Raw genomic sequence first — 22,428 nt, 5'->3', positions numbered from 1 at the left:
TACTGGGGAACTTTGCTTTTCCACATCAAGTCCAGGAAATGAAAGGCACAAGTGCTCAGAGGCAGTAAGGGGAGATCCTTTCCCGCCCCCGGGCCCTCCCATATCCCCTCTGAAGTCCAGCAGTTATTAGAAAGGAAAGCCAGCCGAGCCGGAGAATCAAGGCTGTTTCACACGGCAGCTGCTTGTCATTTCTTCCTGCTCTGGAAGTGTAATTTCATTAAATGGATCATTGATTTCATTAAAAGTAGACATCGACAGGTTTAAATCATTTACTAAAAATAATTCTGATTGTAACCTGCCTTAAGCTGTCTAATAAAGCAATTTATTCGATGATTAAGATTTGGGTTTCTTTGGCCAGTTAGTGGTCCTGGGTTTGAATCCCAGATCTGCCTGGACAGGTCACTTCATCTCTTTGAGTCTTGATTTATCTGTGAAATTGGGAAAAGATATTTTGAGGAGGAAATGTGGTAATGTAGGTAAAGCTCACACACATTCATATATTTATTTTAAAACTATTTAGCTGAGCGTCTGCTGTGTACCGGGCTATGTTCCAGGTACAGGGGACATAGCAATAGTCTCACAGAGCCTGCCTTCTGGTTGAGACAGAAGCACCAAACTCAGAAGCAAGTAAGATCGTTTCAGATAATGCTAAGTGCTGTCGGAAACTGTGACAAGGTGGTGAGATGTGGCATCTGGGCTACTTTATACAGAATGGTCAGACGAGGCCTTTCTGGGACTGAAAGTGGGAACTGAGTGTCACAAAGGAGCCAGCCTTGAAAGCGCCTGGAGGACAAGAAGTCCAGGCGGCGGGAACAGCAAGTGCCAAGGCCCCGAGGCAGGCGCACGTTCGGGGCGCCGAAGGAGCCGAGATCTGGGCTGGAGTGGACGAGTGAGTGCTGGCCACCGAAGGATGCTGGGTTCACCAGAGGCCCCGGGAGGCTAGTGGGTGTTCACTGAGGGACGCCTCGGGTTTTCGTTTTAGAAAGAGCCCGCCGGCTGCCGAGTGGACAACAGACTCGAGGGAGAGGAGGAGCCAGCTATCCTTACACGCAGCCCCAGCCCCGCATGCAGACGTGGGCTTCTCTTCCTCCCTCCCTAGCTGACGCAGTGACGGTAAAAGGCAGAGCTCAGGGACCAGCACGCAGCGGGCACTCAAAAGCCGGGAGAGCTCTGATAATACGATCGTTTTGAGAAACTCTCTCTTAACCCCTTGCTTTTGAACAAGTCAGGGAATTGACCTATCGGGGTAAAGTGAAGTGTCAGGGCGGGCAGCGAGCATTTTAATGTCGCAGGCTCTCAGCCCCACCCCCACCCAGCCAGAGAGTAAAGAGCCACGAAACAGACCAGATGGAGACTGTTGCCGTGACACCATCCAAACCCGTAGAGGATTTTTATAAAAATGTATTCGAGCCAAACAGAGTACACCTAGAAGCAAGATCTCAACATACTGAGAGAAATGCTTCAGAGAATGGCAGTTTGCACTTTGCATTTGGGATTAAGGAGGGAACATGAGGAAGATTACGTGAAGGTGGGAGAAAGCCAGGCGGGGACTGGATTCAAGGAGGGCAAATGAGATGCGCCTTCTCGGGGTCTGGAAGGGGGCATCTCGCAGGCGCGTGGCCCTGGATGCCCAGGAAGGCGACGGGGCTGGCTTAAGGCACAGAGAAACCTCGGACTAAAGAAGTTACAGGCCTGGGGCGTGACGACCCCCCGTGACCTGCCCAGTTAGGGATTTATCATCAGATCACCCTGTGAGGGTGCTTTCCGGAGAACCCCTTTTTTGTCCACAAGACAGAGGGGTGGCAGTTGGAATCAGGGTTGCAGTCACTGCTTCGGCTGCCAGGTTTTCCTTACAGCCGATTTCAACTTTGTGTACAGCCAGAGCCGCCTGTGAAAATCCGTATGGTAAAACGCCCCTTTCATTCCCCCGAAATGCAAATTTAAATAATATCGCCTACCCACTCACTACTTTAAAAAACAGATATGATATCCTAACTGTAATATAAAGGAAATAAATAAAAGAACATTTTTTTAAATATGTATTTTGATATGTGAGTTCCCACGATAGGAGACATGATAAAGGAATCTAACACTTGTACCTACTTCTCATTTAAAAGGCTGCATTTCGGAAAAATATAAAAATCCGGGACCGTGAAATACAAACAAGTATGTTTAGCATATAACAAACTATGCAAAAATGCTTCGTGCTGATTTCTATAACGAGCTATGTTCTAGACTCAGATAACCACGCACAGGCGTTCTGTAACGTGAGCGTCCCGCAGGGCGCGTGGAAGGAACGAGGGAGGCGAGACAGTGGCTGGCCACGCGTGGCTGCCCTGCAGTGCGTTGTGGGACGCGGAAGCCGTGCCACCCTCACTGCCGAGCAGTTCGCTCAGTTCTGACCTTGTCTTCCTGGACACAGCCGCAGAGCCCACAGGCGGAGGGCCCAGTCCCACAAAACCGCCCCCACTTCAGATGCCACTCGTACGCCCAGGTCGTCACCTGTACTTCTCACTGACTGGCTGTCAATCGGAGATTTCCCCCACCCTGTCCCTGGGTTCGATTAGAACAGCTGGGATTTGCTAGAACAGCTCACGTAACTCAGAAGAACATTTATTTAATTGTACCAGTTTATTATGAAGGATGTTATGAAGGACACAGATAAACAGCCAGATTTGGAAGTACACAGAGCAGGGTCCAGAAGGGCCCAGAGTGCAGTTCTGACCCCGTGAAACTGGGGTGCACCACTCCCCTGGCTCGTGGATGTGTTCCACCCCCAAAGCTCTCTGAACCCATCCTCTTGGCTTTTTATGGAGGCTTCATTACATAGGCATGATTGATTAAATCATTGGCCATTGGCAATTGGAGCCATCTCCAGCTCCTCCCCTCCCCAGAGGTCGAAGGGTGGGACTAAGCGTTCCAGCCCCCATCCTTAGGGGCTTTCCAAAGTCACCTGATTAACACTAACTCCTCTCTGGTTGAAAGGGGCTTGTTTTGAATAACAAGGATGCTTTGTTTATCTGCTGTTATCACTTAGGAAATTGTAAGAGTTTTAGGAGCTCTGTCCCAGAAGACCAAAATATATTTCTTATAAATCACTATATCACACCTCCCAAATGCCACTACCCCTCAATGATTACAATAACCAAATATGCCCCCAAAATTTCCAAACTACTCTCTAGGTAGAGGTGCCACCTCTGCTGAGAACTACTACCTACTACTACGTAGTAGTACCTGAGACAGTGGGCTCCGAAGAGCAGCGTTTTGTGAAGCGGTTGCATGCCGTGGGAGGCAGGCCCACGGCCCACCCCGCCCCGCAGACGTCCACCTCCTGATCCCCAGAACCTGCGAATGTCATCGTTTATGGCAAAGGAGACTCTGAGATGTGACACGTGATCCCAGTATGATCACAGGTGTCCTACAAGAGGGAGTCGGGCAGTCAGACTGAGTAGTGGGAGATGTGAGGACGGAAGGCAGAGGTCGGAGTGGCGGGGCCACATGCCAAGGGATGCACGTGCCTCTGTAGAAACCGAAAAGGGCAAGGAAACTGATTCTCTGTGGCCTCCGAAAGGAACGCAGCCCCGCTGACCCCTCAGTTTAGATCCTGAGCTCTAGAACTGTGAGAGAATAAACTGGTGGCGTTTTAAGCCTCTAAGTTTGCAGTAATTTGCTCTGGCAGCTATAAGAAACTAATGCACATGCTTGTCTTCCTGGTTACCTTCCAGTTATGGTGAGTGGAACGGGTTGGCCATTTCTGGTCATGATAACATGTTTCTTTATAAAATACATTTATGTTAGGGGAGAAAAGGGGTCCCTGAATCAAAGGAAAATATTAAGTTCACACAGCTTCTCTGCAGTGTTTCAAAACTCGCAAAGGTGTTATAAAAATGGCCATGGTTTGGAAAATACCGAGTTAAACTGCATGGGAATTTCTAAGTGAGGGAAATTTTCTGATGGAAAATTCTGGGCCCTGCTGCCTTTTTGCTAATAATACCTATGCACCAGGAACAAGTCATCTCACTTGCATTATCCTACAGGAGCCCTAGAAAGGACTCGCTGATGTTTAGGTGAGGAAGCTGAGGCTCAGGGAGGGTGATGTTCTCAACCGCTGGCTTCATGGACCTCCTTGTATATGGCCACTTTCATGCACACCTCACGAATGGTGGAGGCAGTTTGTGAGAGGTCATTTGGGGGAAACCATTTGCTCCATTAGGTAATGTTTATAGGCAGGATAGAGTTGCGCTAAGACCAAGTAATAACTTGGACCCATCCATGCGCTTAGCTTACGTCACCTTGGGTTAGGGGATCAGAGGTGCCATCAGAAGTGAAGACCTGATTCCATCTTTCTGAAGTGCTGCCTGGCCAAGCCTGGTTGTTGCTGGGATGTGTAGATACACTTGAGCTTGCCCACTGGACGTTGATGATGTCGGAAACAGCTGTTTTTGTATGAACCTGGGGAGGCGGCGAGCAGAATCAAGGATCTTTCAAGTATAAGCAACAGAAACTCAACATACATTAACCTAAGCCTGAAAGGAAAATGTATTTGCTCAGGTGACAAAAATGTCCAGAAGTAGACTTTAGGATCCGATCTTCAACTAAGTTCATATGAACCCGTCATGTGCATTGTCAGGGAGGCTCTGCCTGCGTTTGTGACAGGGATGGCTGCCAGCATCCTCAAGCTTAGGTCCTGCCAGCTCGGCTGAGTAGTGTGTAGATCTCACTTCTCTCAATCAAACACCCTTTAGAACCACCCGTTATAAAAGCACTACATGCTTAAAACAGAAAACTTGGAAAACTCCTAAAGAGAAATTCTTTAATGGACAAATGGAGTTGTGGTTTATTAAAACGACTTTTTTTTTGAGGGAAAATCTTGGACTCCTTTTGAAATAAAATGGTTGCCTCCTAATCTACCAGGTCTGGAAAGTAGCCCTCTAGGAATACATCTTAAATTGGGGAGCTTGTAAAGTTGGGGATGGTAGGGACACTTGATAGAAAACAACTGTCATCTTATTTAACCCTGATGAACGAACTTCAGCGTTTAGATTTTGAAACCTCCGAGAATCCACATGTCATTCATGTTTGTGTGACATCAACTAATCTCGTTTTGAGACTTTCTTTTTCACTGTCTTACCCTCTCCCTTCCATCCAAGAAATACAGCCATACATCACAAGATACCTTATGGATCCACAAGGCAGACCTTAGGTCCATGTGGTGAAAGTCCCCACCATCCTCCTCTAATTAAGAGAACTTCACCAAGAATGCGTAATAATTAGGTTACCGAGCAGCATCCAGGTCCACAGCATCTGCCCGGGGGGCAGGCAGAGGGTGCCCAGTGCTCAGAGCCTCCCCAATGAATGTGTGCATAGTCCTCCTCACCATCACCAAAACCGAACCCGGAGAAATCTGCAGAACGTTAGAGCACGTTGAAAACTCTGCAGTGCCTTAGCCTGATTTATGCCTTCACTGAGAGAGAACCACCCACAAACTCTAACGACGACATTCCATGCACCCCAACCCCAGCAGCCCCCCGGCACAGTCCTTCAGTGCACAACTTACAAGTTGAAGCCTGTTTTGGAAAAACTCCCCTTTCTCAGTTCTCCACTCTGGTTTAAGTTGATCATTTCTTAAAAGCAAATCTGTTTCTGCTGTTGCTTGTTTAGGAAATTAACCACCGATTCTTTTTTTTTTTTTCTCTCTCTTCGAAGAATAAAATACCGTCTGATTGTGGGCGTTCCTGCCAGGTTTACAGAAACGGGTTCCTTGTTAAGGGCGAGAGAAGGTGGATTGGGGGATTTTGCGAATAACTAGCTCGCGGAATGTCTGCTTCACGGCAGTCTGGGTGTTTACAGACGCGCTATTTCATTTAATCCTCACTGCAGCGTTAGGCAGTAGGGGGACCAGAGTGGACTTGCATGGGTCCGTGGCCTTTGATTAGCTGAGGAACATGAAGGATTCCTTGTTTTAGGTTTTATTTGTCTGGGCGATAGGCTGGGTCAGCCAGAAGGTCTTCCCCCTCCAGGTTGCACAGAGTAAACTGAAGCGCACACACCAGGGTGATGTGTTTATGGAACAGATTAGGGACACGATCAGCAGGCGGTTCGTGACGAAACCGGTGGCTTTTGTCTTGCCCTTTCTCCAGCTGCATTTCACATTAATTAATGCCGAGTCTCCACCAATTTTTTTTTTTCTCTCAGTTTCTCAGTCTTTGCAACCCTGGAAAAACATTTTCTACTTGGATAAAGTGGTCTGGCCCAGGGCAGCAGCACTCTGTGTTGCTTAACTCCTGGGACCGTCATGTTTTCTTGGGCTTCTCCAGACTTTTCCATCTCCGTACAGCTAGTATTTATCAAGTTCGGTGAAAAGAGGTCCCATCTACGCAGTTCAAAACAATCTAATAAGGAACATGCAAGCAGATTTTAGGAAAACCAGATTGATGAGAATGCTCAGGGAGTAGATAGGGATTCTAAGGATGCTCGGAAGCGTCTACATATCTTCAAAATGTTGGTTTAATTTTGAATTATACAATAAATATTTGAATCCCTTCCCTTTTAAAGATGTTTAGAATATTCTAGGTAATGCTAATGCTCACTTTGATCATCACCTCTAATTTCTGTTCCCTGGCTCTCTGCCTGCCAGAAGTAATTACTGTTCTGACTCTGGGTATGTTCTTTCAGATATTTATAAATACATAAATGCCCGTGGAAAATAGGAGCATTTTATGTGTTTCTAATAAAAGGAAATAACATGCAGTATATAACTTTCAGAAGATTGTTGTGTCCGTGTTGATACATGGAACTCGGGTTCATTTTTTTTCAATTGAATTTAGTTTTCCATTGTTGAATATACTATTCTCTAATCTCCCTTGGCTGAACAGCTAAATCGTTTACAGTGTTTTACTGTTTATAACAATCCCGTAATGAACATCTTTTTACGTGTCCCTTGCTCACATGTATGGGTTTTTTTCTAAGGTAATGAGAAGTGGAATTGCTGAGAATATTTCCTTTTACTTTTTAGTCGTTTTAATTTAAGAATCATATGCATGCAGTTTAAAACTTATCTAGTCCTCCGAAGAGAAGTGTAATGAGAAACAGCAGGCCCCGACGACCCGCCACCGCCCTTCCTTTCTGCCCAGAAGTAACAACTTTCAGTTCCTGCTGATTTGGGGACTTACCTGCAAATTTCTTGATGTTTTTTTTCTTTTGTTCCCTGGCTTCCTAAACTAGAAGCCAGGAATTCAGCTTTTCTTATCCTTGCCCCATCACACAATGCACGCTTTCTCTCTACATCCTCCTACTATCCATAAATCATCTCTTCAGCTTTATCGATGTAGAGTATTTGCAATCTTCTAAATTCACAAACGCTTTTCACAGATAAGCCATTTTGACACAATAATTACTTTTCCTGTCTTATGTGATATTTTTCTAAGTAAATCCTTTCAGTGGATGAGTTCGGGTGGCAGCCGCTTCTTGCTTCTTGTCCAGTAGTTTGAGGGCTGGCGATGGGTGACGTGGGCACAGACAGCCTCTCCCAGAAGGACTGTGCAGTTACACTGAAATGGTTTAGCTATGAGTAAAGCATGGAAACACCCAGAACCTCTTCCCAGGTCACACAGTGATTCCGTCCTTGGCCCTGAAGGGTTGGTTCTCCTCATCATCTCTTCTCTTCGCTTTTCACCGAGCGCTCTACCCTGCGACTTCCAGCTGGAGCCTGGCGTGCTAAGCAGTTAGGGCCCTGTGGGGCAGTTCACTAACGGCCAGTGTTCCTGGGCCTGACTCTTCACAGTTGTGTGTGTGAAGCTCAGATCACCGGCTACATTTTTTCCCCTTAATCCGAGGGTCAGGAAGGGTTGATGTTGTTAATTATTTATGTTTATAATAGAAGTAATACAGCCTTTCAGCAAAAAAAAAAAAAAATTCGACCAGGAAGGAAGCGTATAGAATGACATTTCAAGGTCCCCCCTGCTTCTGTCCCAGCCCTGGCCACCTCCAGGCCTCCTCGGAAGCAGCGCGGCTCAGGAACCAGGTTTCCTGGGCACAGATCCCAGCGCTCACTGGCACTGTGGCCTCGAGCGAGTTGCCTATGACCTTCATGAACCTCGGTTTCCTCATCTGAAAAATGGGAAAATAATAGCGCTCACCTCAAAAGAGCTTTGTGTGAATTAAATGTTAATACTTAATGAAGTGGCACCGAGAAACACCTCCTAGGTATTAACCGGCAATACTACCAAGTGCCGTGTATCTTTTTAGACCAGTGATTCTTAACCCCGGCTGCACATTGAAATCTTGTGGGGGAGCTTTAAACGTTTCTGAGTCCTGGACCCCACCCTCAGCAATTTGGATTTTACCGCTCCAGGGTGCCACTTGCGCTTTGGGATTTTTAAATGTTCCTCACACCATTATAGTATATAGCCAGGGTTAAGATCCCTTTTGCTACATATTTTCTACATGTATCAGTTGGGTTAGGTGAGGTTGTGCACAGTAACAAACAGCCCCTAAATCTCATTGACTTTTCCTTTATGATACATGTCCAGCTCCATCAACCCACATCATCTTTACTCTGGAAGCTTTTATCTGGAACACTCAGTCTTCTGAAATGGGAAAAGAGAGAGATGTTGAACCATGCACTGACTCTTAAAGCTTCTGACTAGAAGTGAAACATAATTTTTACTCATATATCTTTGACCAAAGCACGTCACATGGTCACACCTGAGTCCAACAGGGAAGGTCTACATCAGGGACCGGCAGACTGGGAATGGCCAGATAGTAAATATTTTAGGTTTTGTGGGACATACAGCCTCTGTCACAACTACTCGCCTCTGCCCTCAAAGCACAGAGCAGCCATAGACAATACACTGTCAAAAATATAAAAATCATCCTTAGCTTGTGAGCCATATACAAACAGACAGCAGGCCAGATTTGGCCCCTAGGCCATAGTTTGTCAATCCCTGGTACGTATCGTCCTCCTACAGGGAGAAGCTCTTCAGGAAGGGCCCCCAAATACGGATGGAGAGCAGCGCAGTGCCCTACACCCCGTGGATACAAAAGCGAAGGGGAGCGAGAATGGACCCCATTGTCGCCCACCTGCGCTCCCTCCGTTACACAGGGATGCAGCTCGCTTTTGTTACTTAATACCGAATTTCTTGATAACAGTTCCATAGCAATAACTATAGCATGACTTCACTTTTCGTAATAGCTGCCTCTTTTTCCCTGGCATGGATGCACCATACCAGCTTTTGTTGGCGAATTTGTTTTGACAATTACTCCTCTGTTGTTAAAGATCAGTGACATATGAAATATCGGGAGGAGTAAGCAGCCTCCCCAGAGAGACTGTTGTTAAGAGGACCAGCATCCCAGTTCTCCCAGTGTTCACACATAGTTTATACTGCTCTCCCCGAAATCTCTCAGGCCCCCCTGAAGACACACATTTCCAAAAGGCTCTCTCTTTATTACGTCCATCTCTGGTCCTTGCAATACTAAACACAGTTGTAATACCAAGGGCATTTGGGGGGAGATCAAAATACTGAAGAGGGTAAATAAATATAGGTGATGAAAAACTAGACGCGGAACCCCAAAGCTGCACATGATCACCTTGACCCCATGCAGAGACACATTTTAGGCCATGCGCGAGCCGGGCCAATGAGGAGAGACCAAAACCGCCTTTCGGAGGCGGGGCGGGAGGGCGATGGAGGCCGAGGCCACGGTGGCTCACTCGCACGCGACCTTCCCCTCTTCCAACAGGACACCACGACGTCCGTGCGTATCGGCCTGATGATGGAAGAAATGATCTTCAACCTGGCAGACACGCATCTGTTCTTCAATGACCTGGAGGTTTGGAACTGCTCGTTTCATTTCGTATTCGCCGTGTTTAACCACCTGCATCTGGTCTGGGGGGGAAGGACGCTGCCTTCCCCCCCCCCCCCTTTCGCTAGCAACCCCCAGGAAGGCACAAATCTGTGGCCGGCGACAGTTTATTGGAAACACACTTAGCCAGATTATCCGGGCTTCCCTGGGCAGTTAACGGGCCTTCCTCTCTGCTCTAGCGGTGATGTCCACTGGCGTTTTCCTAATCCAATAAGGGCCGCGTAGTTTCTTCCTCCTGAAATTTGCTATTTAATAAGTCGATTAAGGCAAATTAGTACAGATCCTCCTGGGTCAGTAATAATTAGAAGCGGGCCAGGAAAGAAGCTTTTAAAAACAATTTACATTCCCCTGAAAGCATGTTTTACAAAGACAGAGCAAGCAGAGGGACTACGCTTATTTAAAGTATCCGCTCCCATGCCCCTAAGCAAGCACCGAGGGAGATAGGAAGTGGGGGAGAGCAGCTTCAGAAATTTAATTTACTTGTTTACACCCAGCCTATGTCAAAAAGACTTGGGAATAATTTCAAGTGGGAAATATATTTAAAACAGAACTATTAAAGCAAAAGCAAAAGAATAGATAGCAATGTAATGAATAAGGGTAAGACATCGTACCCAAAAAGCCCAGCTCAGGCTAACTACTGCAGTTAAGTTCAGAGTTGATCTCTGAGCTTCCTGGTAGCCAAAGCAAAGAGGGAAATACAATGCATCGCTCATCTCTAATGGAAGAGCGAGTAGCTTACTTCCAGGTAAAGGTGTTTCTGTGGCTGATGAGAGAAGTAATGTCGGGATCTTCTGGCTTTGTAATTTATATTTGCAGTATCGGTTTAACAGATTGAAAAATAAAGGCAACCTAGAATAAACTGTACAATTCTAGTTATCCTAGTAGGAATTTTTTTCCCAGAATCTGGGAAATCCCTGGGGACTAAACTGTGAAATAGAAATATGAAGGTTATGACTTCTAAACCATCATCAGGAAAGGATATAGGTTTTCCTTTCTGGTCTGCAGTCTGAGAGTTCCAGGAGGTGGGGGAGGGGATCTTGCTGAAAGCGTCGGTCTTGTGTTCTGACCAGTCTAGGCAAGTCATTCGAGCTTCAGTCCTTCTATGAAAAAAAAATGTACTCTGTCCAATATCTGTTTCAAAGAGAGGATCGAGGCAGAAACTTTTTAAGGGAAACAAGAGCGTCGGAATAGTGGAGAACGCCGCTAGCATCGAGGCCCAAGTCCATCTCTTTAATGAACAGCAGTGTGCAGGCTTCCTTTACAGAGCACTCCTGGCTTGGGGTAGGGGAGGGGAGTGGAGGAGAGGAAGAGGAAGAGACAGGAAGAGAAGGGAGAGGGAAGGAGAGAGGGAGAGGGAGAGAATTTGAGTAAAACAAAACAAAATAAACATGGCAGTTGAATTGAGCACGTATTTATAGAACCTAATATAGTAAAGACTGAGCCGATGGCCAATAGCAACACCCAACTTGCTTTAGCAGAAAATGGAAATTAATGGCCCCTATACTCGAAAAGTCCAGGGTAGATTTAACTTTTCCCTGTCTCTTTCATAGAATGAAACTAACAGGGACCGCATCCGTCTGATTCACCCTAAAATCCCCCAGGCCCGGGCAGTAAACAAACCAAACAAATCCTTAAAGAAAGTTTGTGATAGTGGAACGGATGTGAGAAAAATAAACGAGATGTGACAGTGAGTGATGGGTGAGAGGAATGGGGTGGGGGCAGGGGTGGTCCTCATTCTCGGGGAGGGAGCCTACGGTCTCAGAAAGGGCCCCCCGGGGTGGCAACACTTGAGCCAAGGCCTGCACGGTGACAGGAGCCAGCCAGGAGGAGATTTAGGGAGGCGGGATCAGCAAGTGCAAAGGCCCTAAGGTGAGAACACGTGCGAAGTAATCCAGGATCAGAGAGGAGGCTGACTGACAGCCGTGAGTGAGCAAAGCACGGGGCGGCCGGGACAGATGAGCCTGTAGAGAGACGCAGGCCAGACCTGCTCAGGGACCTCAGGGTTTAACGTAAGCGCTGTGGACAGCCATGGGGCCAGAGGACACTAAACAGGAAGTGCCACATGACGTGGCTTATGTTTTTACAAGACCACTCTGGCTGCTGTGTGGACGACGGGCAATTAGACAGGAAAGGTAGAGACAGGGAGACCAGCAGATTATCACGGCTCTCCCAGCAAAAGAAGAAAACTGGGTTTCATCGAGGTGGGAAAAAGCTGTGAGCTTTGGGGTAGAGGTAAAGCCCAGAGGACTTGCTGGTCCATGGGGGGAGGAGGAGAAAGAGGAGTCTAGGGGGACTCCTGGGCGTGGTCTGACCAGGGCAGTGGAGCCATTCTCTGAGATGGACGAAACAGGGGAGTTGAGGGATGTAGCGGAGCAAACCCATCCTTCTGCCGTGGGCACCTGGGGTCTGAGATGTCTGGGACACGCCAGTGAAGGTGCCTGAGTGACAGACAGATACATGAGTCTGAAGCTCCGGAAGGACAAACGCCAAACATGCGGGATGCGCTTTGCCAGTCTTGGTTGAACATGAGGCTCAGCGTTAGGTACCGTGCAGGACGGGACTGTGTTTCCGGCGATGCCTCAGAGTCCTGCCCCCTCTGCTGCTCCTTGCTCACCCTGAAGTCGAAGTTGCATCCCTGGAGAAGGGTCTGAGGTACCAGCTGGAGCTACTCAGGGAAGCCAGTTTGTTTGTTTTTTTCTCTAAATTTTTTTCCCAAAATGTCCCCAGTGCCAGAAGCCCCCAGGGCACCTCAGCTGGGTGGAAGCCATGTCACACCGTGGAGCAGTTAAGACTCGCATAAGTGGAAACATACTGCTGGCTGGTGCAGGGAGCCCCCGTCGAAGCCGAAAGGGCAGCCTTCCGTGGCTCCCAGGGGGGCCATCTGGGGGGCTGGCTCCTCCATGGATGGTCAGTCAGGCTCAGGGACCAAAGTCAGATCCCCTTCTGCTCTGCGCCTGCCATCCCTCAGGCAAGAGCGGGGCAGCTTCTGCCGCCTGCAGCAGCCAGCGTGGAGAAGGCACGCCTGCCAGATCCTGCTGTAAGCGCTGCGGGTTTGACGGCAAACAAAACACAGCAAGGTCCCTGCCTTCAAGGCATCAAACTTACAGTCAGAGAAACGAACCATAAACAGCCGAATATCTAACGTCAGATGAAGTGCTGTAAGGGAGACCGGCAGAGGCAGGGAGGAGACAGGCGCGGGGCTGCTGATTTGCTTAGTGTGTGTGACCAGGTGAGGCTTCTCCGACATCTGAGCAGAGATGTGAAGGAGGCGAGGGACTGGGCCCTGTGCGTATCTGGGCGAGGAGTGTGCCAGGCGGAGAGGACAGCAGTGCAAAGGCCCTGGGGTGGGCTCCACGAACAGGATGGGCGGAGCAGGAGCAGGAGCAGGATTGTGGCGGACGGTGGGGGCCGGGGCAGAACATATGGGCCCTTTGTGCCATTGTTAACTTTGGGTAATAATCTAAGAGTGACAAGAAGCCATGCGAGGGGTTTGAGCAGGGCAATGATGTGATCTCATTCACGGTTCAGAGGCTCCCCCTGGCTGCTGGGGGGACAACAGACCGGAGTGGGCAAGGGCCGGAGCTGGAATCTGGCTCAGATCACACTCCCCGGCGGAAGCGCTCGCTCGTGGAGAGGAGTCTGCGAGGGGTGAGGACCAGTCAGAGGCGGAGCAGGTGCCAAGTTCGCAGCACTCTGCATGTGTGCGCTGAGGTTAGGGCAAGCTCCTTCCAGTCAGTCGGGCCTGCCTGAGTCCTGGCTCTGTCACCTTCAGGCTGTGTGATTTGGGCAAGTCGCTTCATCTCCCTGAGTCTCAGTTTCCTCATCTGTTAAGTGGGTGGCTGAAAAGCCCCTGCCTTCCGGGGTTTGCCGATGATGGGAGACGGATGGAAGAGTTCAGGGCCTGCACTCGGTACTTGCCCAGTAAATGGGCCTCTCCCCCAGAGGGCTCCCAGCGCCCCTGGGGCTATGCGGGGTGGGGGTGGGGTCGCCTGGGAGGAGGGCACATTGTTTAAATCATCAGATATTTATTTTCCTCTGCGTTAGAAAAACATCACGAGCTTGCCCACTCCTGATTTCACAATAATTCAATAATAGTCCTGCAGTTCAGAGATACGGCAAAGACTGTGACCGTGGTGAGCAGCCCAGCCCTGAATCACAGCCGATGGCTGGAGGTGGAGCACAGATATCGACGACCACATCTGCTCCCGGCCAGCTCGCCCTCACGCAAGAGCCACCTCTTCTGCAGTAAAATCCAGAGCTGAGGAACCGCCATTGAAATGTCGGCCAGGCAGCGGGGCACGGATGCAGGCTTGATTGACACTCATGCACCTGCCGCCCCGGAGCTGTGGGAACGACCCTCAGGGCTCGCCAGCGGCTTTACAGGTGGACACAGTGCTAGAAGGAAAAGGATCTAACATGGAAAGAGCAGGGGCAGCCGACTGTCACATGGCAGGGCGTTAACCGCCGTTATGTCATGCCCCTGAGGCTCTCTGGTGATTGGTCGTCACATCCGTGATATTTGGTGGCCCTAAAAAGCGTGGCAGCATCCCCCACTCTCTTGGCTGAAATGGCAGCATGTGAACAAGATCCGTCTTGGGCACGTCTTGCCCTCCAGCTTCCTTCTTGGTATGTTTTAAAGGAACGCAGAATTTGCAGGCAAGATGAAGCGGCCACCCCTCGAAGAGACCTCCTCACTCTCCGTTGCCTTAATGGGCAGGCTGCCAATGCCAAGTCGGGAGGTGCGAGTGGGTGAGGGTGCTGTCCCCGGGGAGGATATCCAGGGCCTGGTACGGTGAGGGCAGGAGCGAGAGGGAGGCAGCCTGGCCCCGGCAGGCAGGGGACAGGGACAGTAAGCCCAGGAGACGAGATCAGTGACTCCAGCAGGGAGAAGGCGGACACATGCTGCCCTTGACCACAGGGTCTGACACCGCCACTACATGCACACTCAAGGGACTCACCCAGAGGCTGCATCTAGGACTTCTGCTTACATCCCATTGGGCAGAGCTTAGTCACATGGCCCCACCTTCCTACAAAGGAGGCTGGGGAATGTAGTCTTATTCTGGGCAGTGATGTGCAGGTGAAAACTCTGACATCAGAGAAGGCGGAAAGGGACATTGGGGGGTCTGCTTACAGACTCAGCCCAACACTCTCCAGTCTGTTCTCACGACAGTAGCCACAGCGGACTTGGTGAAGGAAGAATCTGGACATGTCACTCGTCACTCCCTGCTTACAGATCTTCAATGGCCTCTCTGTCTTAAAAGAGGGAGGGGGGAGAGAGAGAGAGGGAGGGAGGGAGAGAGGGAAAGAAGGAAAGAAAGAAGGAAGGAAGGAAGGAAGGAAGGAAGGAAGGAAGGAAGGAAGGAAGGAAGGAAAGAAAAGAAAAGAGAGGAGAGGAGAGAAGAGAAGAGAAAAAAGAAAAGAAAAAAGAAAAGAAAAGAAAAGAAAAGAAAAGAAAAAAGAGAAAAGAAAAGAAAAAAGATATGACCAAGCAAATAAATAAATAAAAATGAAAGGTCCGTGGATTGGCCCCCAGCGACTTCTCCATACTCTTTTCCTACCATTTGCTCCCTCATTTCCTACCCCGGAACCACTAGGCGTTTAGGCTTCTTTTAAACCCCTGAACATACCGCACTCCCCCGCTTCCTGGATTCGGGGCCTGCTAAGCCCTGTTCCTGGGGCAGTGGCCTCCGCAGACCGGCCTGCACTAACCGATTGCCACCTCGCTCCGTCCCGTGTGCTTACCTAGACCAGCGCCTCTCGCAAGGGCAGTGCCGTCCCCACGGGGAGAGGGTGCAGTTGGACATGGGAGGAAGAACTGTTGGCTTTGGGCAGGCAGGGGTGCCAGATAACCCAGTACATTGGACAGCCTCGTGCGACGGGGAATTGTCCCACCCTAATGCCAGTGAGAAACACCACACCGAGCCCTTGAGAGCTGTCAGCCACGGGCACAGTATTCATGGGTCACCCAGGGTACAGCACGACCCAGGCTTCATGTGGCTGGCTTTGATTTAAAATATTGCAAAAGGAGTTTTTTTTTGTTTGTTTGTTTAACTTATTTTTTTTCCTCACTACGTATTGTTTTAGGGAGAAAATGGCTGGCACATTACAGCAGCAGTTTCGTAGCTGATATTGCTTAGAATGAAGCTAAGGTTTTAAACGTGGGAAAGGGAAAGTCTGTTTAAAGATAAGTGAAAAGTAAATGACGGGCAGAGCTCCTACCTGGTGAAACCCGTGAAGGGCTGCGACGTGGGTGCCTCCGCCGATGGGCCTCGCCTCGCGGGAAGAGTTAGGGTGCCGTTTGGGGTCATTCGGGGTCAGAAGAACCGAGGTTCAAGCCCCAGCCCCGCTCCTTCTTGGCTCTAAGACCTCGAACAAGGTACTCGCTTTAGCTGAGTCTCCACATCCTCCTCTGTGAAATGGGGGGATTGGCAAGCCACATGGCCGCTGTGGGGACTGGGCGAGGGGAGGTCTTTAAGATATCTGGTCTGAGCCTTGATGATCAGCCTCTTTCCCTCCCCCTGCTTCGCATCACGCGGGGAACACTAGCATTTTTCAAATGGCAGACCAGGGCCCACTTAAAGAGTCAAGATCGAGCGTGATTTCTTCAGTGATTAAAGAGTAAGAAATAAAATAGGACATGATAGTGCACATCACGAGCGGCGGTGGTGCGTAGTGTTTTAGTAATATAAACTACGTTCCAGCAGTTTAAGTCTCGGCGTAACAGAAAACGTACTTCTCACTGAGGGCCACAGTCAGAACCGGTCGACACCTAGCGCCGCGCGGTGCCTCAGTTTCCCCGACCGCGCACGTGTTCCACTCCGCACTCTCCAGCGCAGCAGCCACGAGCACCACGCGCTTGCCGAGCACTCGAAACACAACTCGTGCGGTTGAGGCACTCGCTTCCTAATTTAATTTTAACCAATTTTCATGTTAAATAGCCACACGTAGCTGGTGGCCGACCTATCGCACAGAACAGAACATTCGCATCTCATAGAAAGTCCTATCAGACGGTGCCGCTCTACAGTCCTAAATCTGCAAGGCGTGAACTACCTTTTCAGTCGCGGTGGTGATGATAATAAGTCATAGCTGCGACGTACGGAGTGCTCACTAGGGATCAGGCCCCGCCCTGTGCCGGTTACGGGTAGTCACGTGTTTAAGCCCCACCGTTATCCCCGGCTATTAATGTGTGCGGGCTACCGTAACAAAATGCCACCGACCAGACGGCTTAAACAGCAGAAATTAGAGTGCTTGCAGTTCCGGAGGCTGGAAGTCCCAGCTTGAGGTGCTGGCAAATTTCGTTTCTGATAAGGGCTGTTCCCCTGGCTCGTGGAAGGCCACCTTCTCACTGTGTCCCCACGTGGCCTTTCCTCAGTGGGGGAGAAGGGCGGTGCTGGTGTCTTCTTGTTCCCAAGGCCACTTATTCAGTTAGATGGGGCCCCGCCCTCATGACCTCATTTAACCTTAATTACTTCCTTAGAGGCCCCGCCTCCAAATACAGCCGCGCTAGGGATTAGGGCTTTAACATATGAATTTGGAGGGGGACACAGACATTCAGTCCATAGCATCCATTTTACAAGTGAAGAAACCGAGGCACAGGGAGGTTAGTGAACAGCCCGAAGTCACACAGTGGCAGTGGCGGTATCCAGATCCGAGCCACCTTGCCCCACAGTCCCTGCACTTACAGCAGGCCAGGCTGCCTCTCGCAGGAAGAGTGATTGCCACTGAGCTCGAGAAAGATTATTCCCAGCAGGAAATCTAGACCTGTGCGGTACTGCATGCAGACTGACGCGGGTTCAGAGGAAAAGAGAGAGGGAGGGTCGGAGGAGCTGGGAAGCCTGGAGGGAGGAGCACGAGCAAAATCTGACAGCAGGAGAGGGAGAAATTCCCGGCGTAGACTTGGAAGACAAAGATGAAAAACAATGTGCGTTAGCATACCACCTTCCCGTGGTCCGTGCAAAACGGAAGTCACACAATTAACAACTGAACCGGGACAGCCCCCTCGCTTCCCACCCCGGAGGCCAACAAAGCGGTATACCGAAGACCCGAATGCATTTCTGGAAAGAAGGATGCGCGTGTGTCTGGAGCTGAGTGAAGGCACAGGGAGGAATAATACACACATCACACGGTCGCGGACGCGGACGGCGTGCTCACCGAAGGGTCGGCCCGTGCACGTGCCCTTCCGGCAGCCATGGCAGGTGGATACTGTTCGTGCCCCCTTACCGGAGGTACTGAGAGGTTAACTTCCCCGGCACTGTCGTGTTTGAGCTCTTCCCCAGTGCCAGGCATCACACGCGCACTTTCTCACTGAAATCTCACGACAGCCCTGCAAGGAAGGTTTTTTTTTTTTTTAATTTTTATTTTTTAATTTTTTTTATTTTTTATTTTTTGGTCTCTATTTTACAGATAAGGAAACTGAAGCCCAGAGAGCTCAGTTTCCCAGGGTCTCATAGCTAGTGCAGAGATTTGATCCCAGGCCAAGCTGGCTGAGGCATTTATCCTTCATGGAAGACACAGTTTTGAGATGCATGAGAAGGAACACGGGTCAGCAGAGTAGGTGGAAGGAAAGAGTCCTTCATAAGAAACAAAATCAGCCTAAAGGTGTTCAGCGGAAGGTGTCTCTAGCCCAATTCCTACGTGGCCAGGCAGGCGGGTGGGCTGGAGGGGGAGCATTTCAACACGCCGCCAGAGCTTCGGGGAGGATCTTTCTGGAGGGACTCGGAAGTGGCCGGAATCTGGGCGGGCCGTGGCTGCGTGCCTGACACACGGGCCTGATTGCTAAACGCCTGATTTACAGTTCTGCAGGAGCTGTCAGGGAGAATAATATTTCACCATGTCAGCGCTGAGCTGCTCTCCAAGGCATCCTGCCCAACTGGCCATTAATGCACTGTGGCCCACGGCCTCTTTAGTGCTCTTCAGATAAGTTAAACATTTAGACAACACAAGAAAGATGGCCCAGGTTTCCCTCCCCAGGAGCAGGCCCCTCTCTGGCTAGCCTGGAGGCAGCGCTAACCAATCTCACTTAAAAATATCCTTGCCTCAAAGGAGAAGGAGTGGCCAAGGAGTCCATCTGGGCTCTGATGAGACTCATTTTTCTAAAGCAAATTTGTCAACAATTTCCTTTCTGCGTTTGTGTCTGCAGGCAGCCAAGAATGAACAGTAATGAGATCAGACTGCAGCAGGGCAGGCTGAGCAAACCCCAGCTGTTGCCAGCTTAACGAGAATGGGCCTTGATAGATACTTGTCACCAAGCTTACTGTTCAGAAACAAGCAACCATGAGAATGCTAAGTATCAAACCTGTGGGATGCAGGTGAAGGTTGATCTAAGCAGATATGTACAGCCTTAAATTACATTTATTAGTAAAACAGGAAAACTAATAAGAACTGGTCACTGGAAAGACCATCAAGGTAGATAAGCCTTTGGCAGGCACGAACAAGAAGAGAGAGAGAAGGAGAAGGAGAAAGAAAAGGAGAAGGAAAGAGGAAGGGGAGAAAAAAAAGGAAGAGATCGATAAACAACATCTAGCAGAAAGGGTGGACATTACTACAGATTCAGGGAAGATTTTTTTTTTTAATAATGGATAATATTATATCAATGAATCTGAAAACCTAGATGAAGTGGACACTTTTCAGGAAGATCTAAATTACAAAAATTAACCCAAGGGGAAATTTAAATATAAATAAAATAAACCAGTGACCATGAGAAATTGAAAAGGTAGCTAAGGATGTAGTCCCTAAAAAAGGCACCTGGTCCAGTTAGTTTTTAAACACGAGTCCCACCAAACATTGAAGGAAAAGAGAAATTCCGTCCCACATAAACTCCAGAGCAAAGGAAAAGGTGGGATACCCTCCCATGCATTTTATGAGATCAGCGTCACCCAGAAACTAAATCTGGACTTTGAGCACATGACAGATGGATGAATCACCGTCATCGCTGATAAAAGGTGGGGCACGCCTGCAGTCCTTCCGATACCTTGACTTGACCTGCATTCCGCTTGGGCCCTGTCTGAGCTCTAGTTTGAGTTAGTTTAGCTTAGTTTTGCCCTGATGAAAGGCAAATCAGGAGTATAACTGGTACCGTGTAGCAGGCCTGCCGCATGTCTTATGGCACACCTGCACACGAGGATGCACTCACCATGTTTCATAATTTAAAAAAAAAGCTGGAGGCTTTGCTCACCAGAGAGAGTCCAGAAGCAATGACACTTCTGTAGCGCCCCGATCTTGTTTTCTAATGCCATTTTCCAGTAAAAGGAACCAGGGCTCCTCAAAGAAATGGCCGATTCTAAGGCCGGACAGGAAAGACACCTGATAAACAGGGAGCAAGTTATAAGGAAATGCTCAAAAAAACTCCACAATCATGGGGTATGTCAAAGGGGCACGTGAGCTGACTGGAAGGGTTCCCACTGGCCAAAGCTGGAATCATCTGAGTACTAAAACAAATGACACGATATTGGATTCTAACCCAAATTATAAAATAATTACCCATGAGTCCATACTGACATAGATAAATGATTGACTAGATAAATAAGTGAGGAGACTAGACAGAGCTCCCATAGAGAAAAATTCCAAGCAATTTTTTAAATACTCCACCCTCGATTGTGAGCTTTGCATAGTGACTTCTTTCTAAAGAGCATAATATGGGAAGATGGGGGAGAGTAACTTGACGGTGGAGAAACCTAACAAATACTACCTGAGCCAGGAGACCGAGGTCAGCAGCAGTGATGAGTCATGGTCATAGCGTGTGCCCCTGATATAATGTGATGAGAACAGCACGTCACCCCGGTGCTCTCCCCACCCCCCCCCCAAATCCATAACCCAGTCTAACCATGAGGAAAACATCCGACGAATCCCAGATGAGAAACATTCTACAAAATGCCTGGCCGATACGCCTTTAAACTGTCATCCAGACCAAGGGAAGTCTGAGAAACCGTCACAGCCCAAAGGAACCTAAAGAGGCAAGATGTGATGTGGTGCCCTGGGTGGAATCCGGGAAGAGAAAAGAGGATAGTAGTGGGAAAATAAGGAAATCTGAATGAAGAGTTGACATTAGTTGAGAATATGGCGATATTTATTTATTAGTGGTGACAAATGCACCATACGAATATAAAACGCTAACAGAGAGGGTGACTGGGTGTGGATAAGTGGAAACTCTCTGTACTGTATTTGCAATTTTTCTGTAAATCTAAAGTTCTAAAATTAAAAGTTTATTAAAACACAGAGAGAGAGAGAGAGAGAGAGAGAGAGAGAACCTGAAGACTCAAAGGTATTTAGCAAGTTGCCCAAGAGCGCACACCTGGAAAATGGGAAAATGGCAGGGCCAGGACGGGGACCAGGGAGGGGAGGGGTGGTGAGGGGGTGGTTGAACTCCAGCTGCTCCTTCCAGGACACGTGAACCTGCGCATCTCTACCCCGGTCCTCTTCTGCCTGGTTCCCTGAGGTGCTTGAATGCACAGCATCCTTGACACGTGCCTGGAGTTTGGGCCAAAGAATGCAGTTTCCCGCTGCGCTTCTAAAGTGCCTCATCCACCGAGGTGACCCTCCAGGAGCCCCTCTCGATGGTGAACTGGATTCAATTTGACCATCACTATACCAGGCAGAGTTTGAGCCTATGGAATTCAAAATAGTAAAAATAGCAGTAATTAGGCCAAATGTGTATGTGGCATTTTCCGTGGGTGCGGCACTTTTCAGAGTGCTTTACCTGTATGATTCGTTTAATCCTTACAGCGCCCTCTGCGGTAGGGACTGTTTCATAGCTCAATTACGTTTTTCAGCCTGTTTGTTTCATGCCATGGGATGTGTTCGAAATAATTCCGTGTGTTCACATAAAAATCTACCTTGTTCTTCTGAACTACTGGGTAGGCTTGCGCTGAATGGATGTACCACAGTTCATTTAGCTGTGATCCAATCAAGAGAACTTTCGGTGTTTTCCCAGTGTTTCGTTGGAATGATGGACATCCTTGCACGAGGCTCTTTGTGGGCATCTCTCTGGGTAGCAAAGTGTAAATTCCTCGAGGCCGGGATTGCACCGAGCCTCAGCCCCACTTCGCCTGACGCGCGTCGAGGTCGTGGGGACTTTGCCAGGATAGTCGCACTTTGACCCAGGGAGGCCAGAAGCACCCTGGGCTGTGAAGAGCTAGCATCCTGCGCCTGCGATGCCTTCCCCTCCCTCGCCCCGATGGCAGAGTCGGGAGGCATCGGGGTCGCTCCCCCAAGAGCTCAGGACCGTCCTTCCGTGCTCTGCATGTCCCACTCCCCTTGTAGCCGGCTCAGCGGGTAACTCAATCCGGGTCGGCTGGTGGGGTATGAGGTAGTGTCTCGCAGAGCGTCATGGTATTTTATTAAGTCCGAAATGTGATCGCTACTGTTGTCACACTTTAGCGCCCCTAACAATCCCCTTGCAAATGAGAAAACCAGAGCCTCCCCACATGCCTTTCCAGTGACATCAGGGATTGAACAAGGAACCCTGCCCAGGAGCCTGAGCCTGCGTGACCCCCCAGAGCAGCTTTTGAGCTGGAGAGAAGGACCTGGGGGCACAGGGAGGTGTTTTTCCAATTTCAGGCAGAGCAATGA

At 49.2% G+C, this 22,428-nt stretch overlaps 1 protein-coding gene across 6 annotated transcripts in view; it reads left to right on the top strand.

Annotated features, from left to right (window-relative positions):
* Positions 1-22,428, top strand: part of EYA2 (EYA transcriptional coactivator and phosphatase 2) — a 207,942-nt gene that overhangs the window by 161,020 nt on the left and 24,494 nt on the right. For all 6 annotated transcript variants that reach the window (XM_016121230.2, XM_016121228.2, XM_016121227.2 and 3 more), the window contains one exon: positions 9,739-9,828. In XM_016121230.2, coding sequence (XP_015976716.2) covers positions 9,739-9,828 — 90 coding nt within the window. The remainder of the gene's footprint in view (positions 1-9,738; positions 9,829-22,428) is intronic.

Source organism: Rousettus aegyptiacus, unplaced genomic scaffold (genome assembly GCF_014176215.1).
Source record: "Rousettus aegyptiacus isolate mRouAeg1 unplaced genomic scaffold, mRouAeg1.p scaffold_m13_p_12, whole genome shotgun sequence".
NCBI classification, from domain to species: Eukaryota; Metazoa; Chordata; class Mammalia; order Chiroptera; family Pteropodidae; genus Rousettus; species Rousettus aegyptiacus.
The sequence above is the reverse complement of the archived record's forward strand: the minus strand, read 5'-3'. Positions and strand labels throughout refer to the sequence as shown.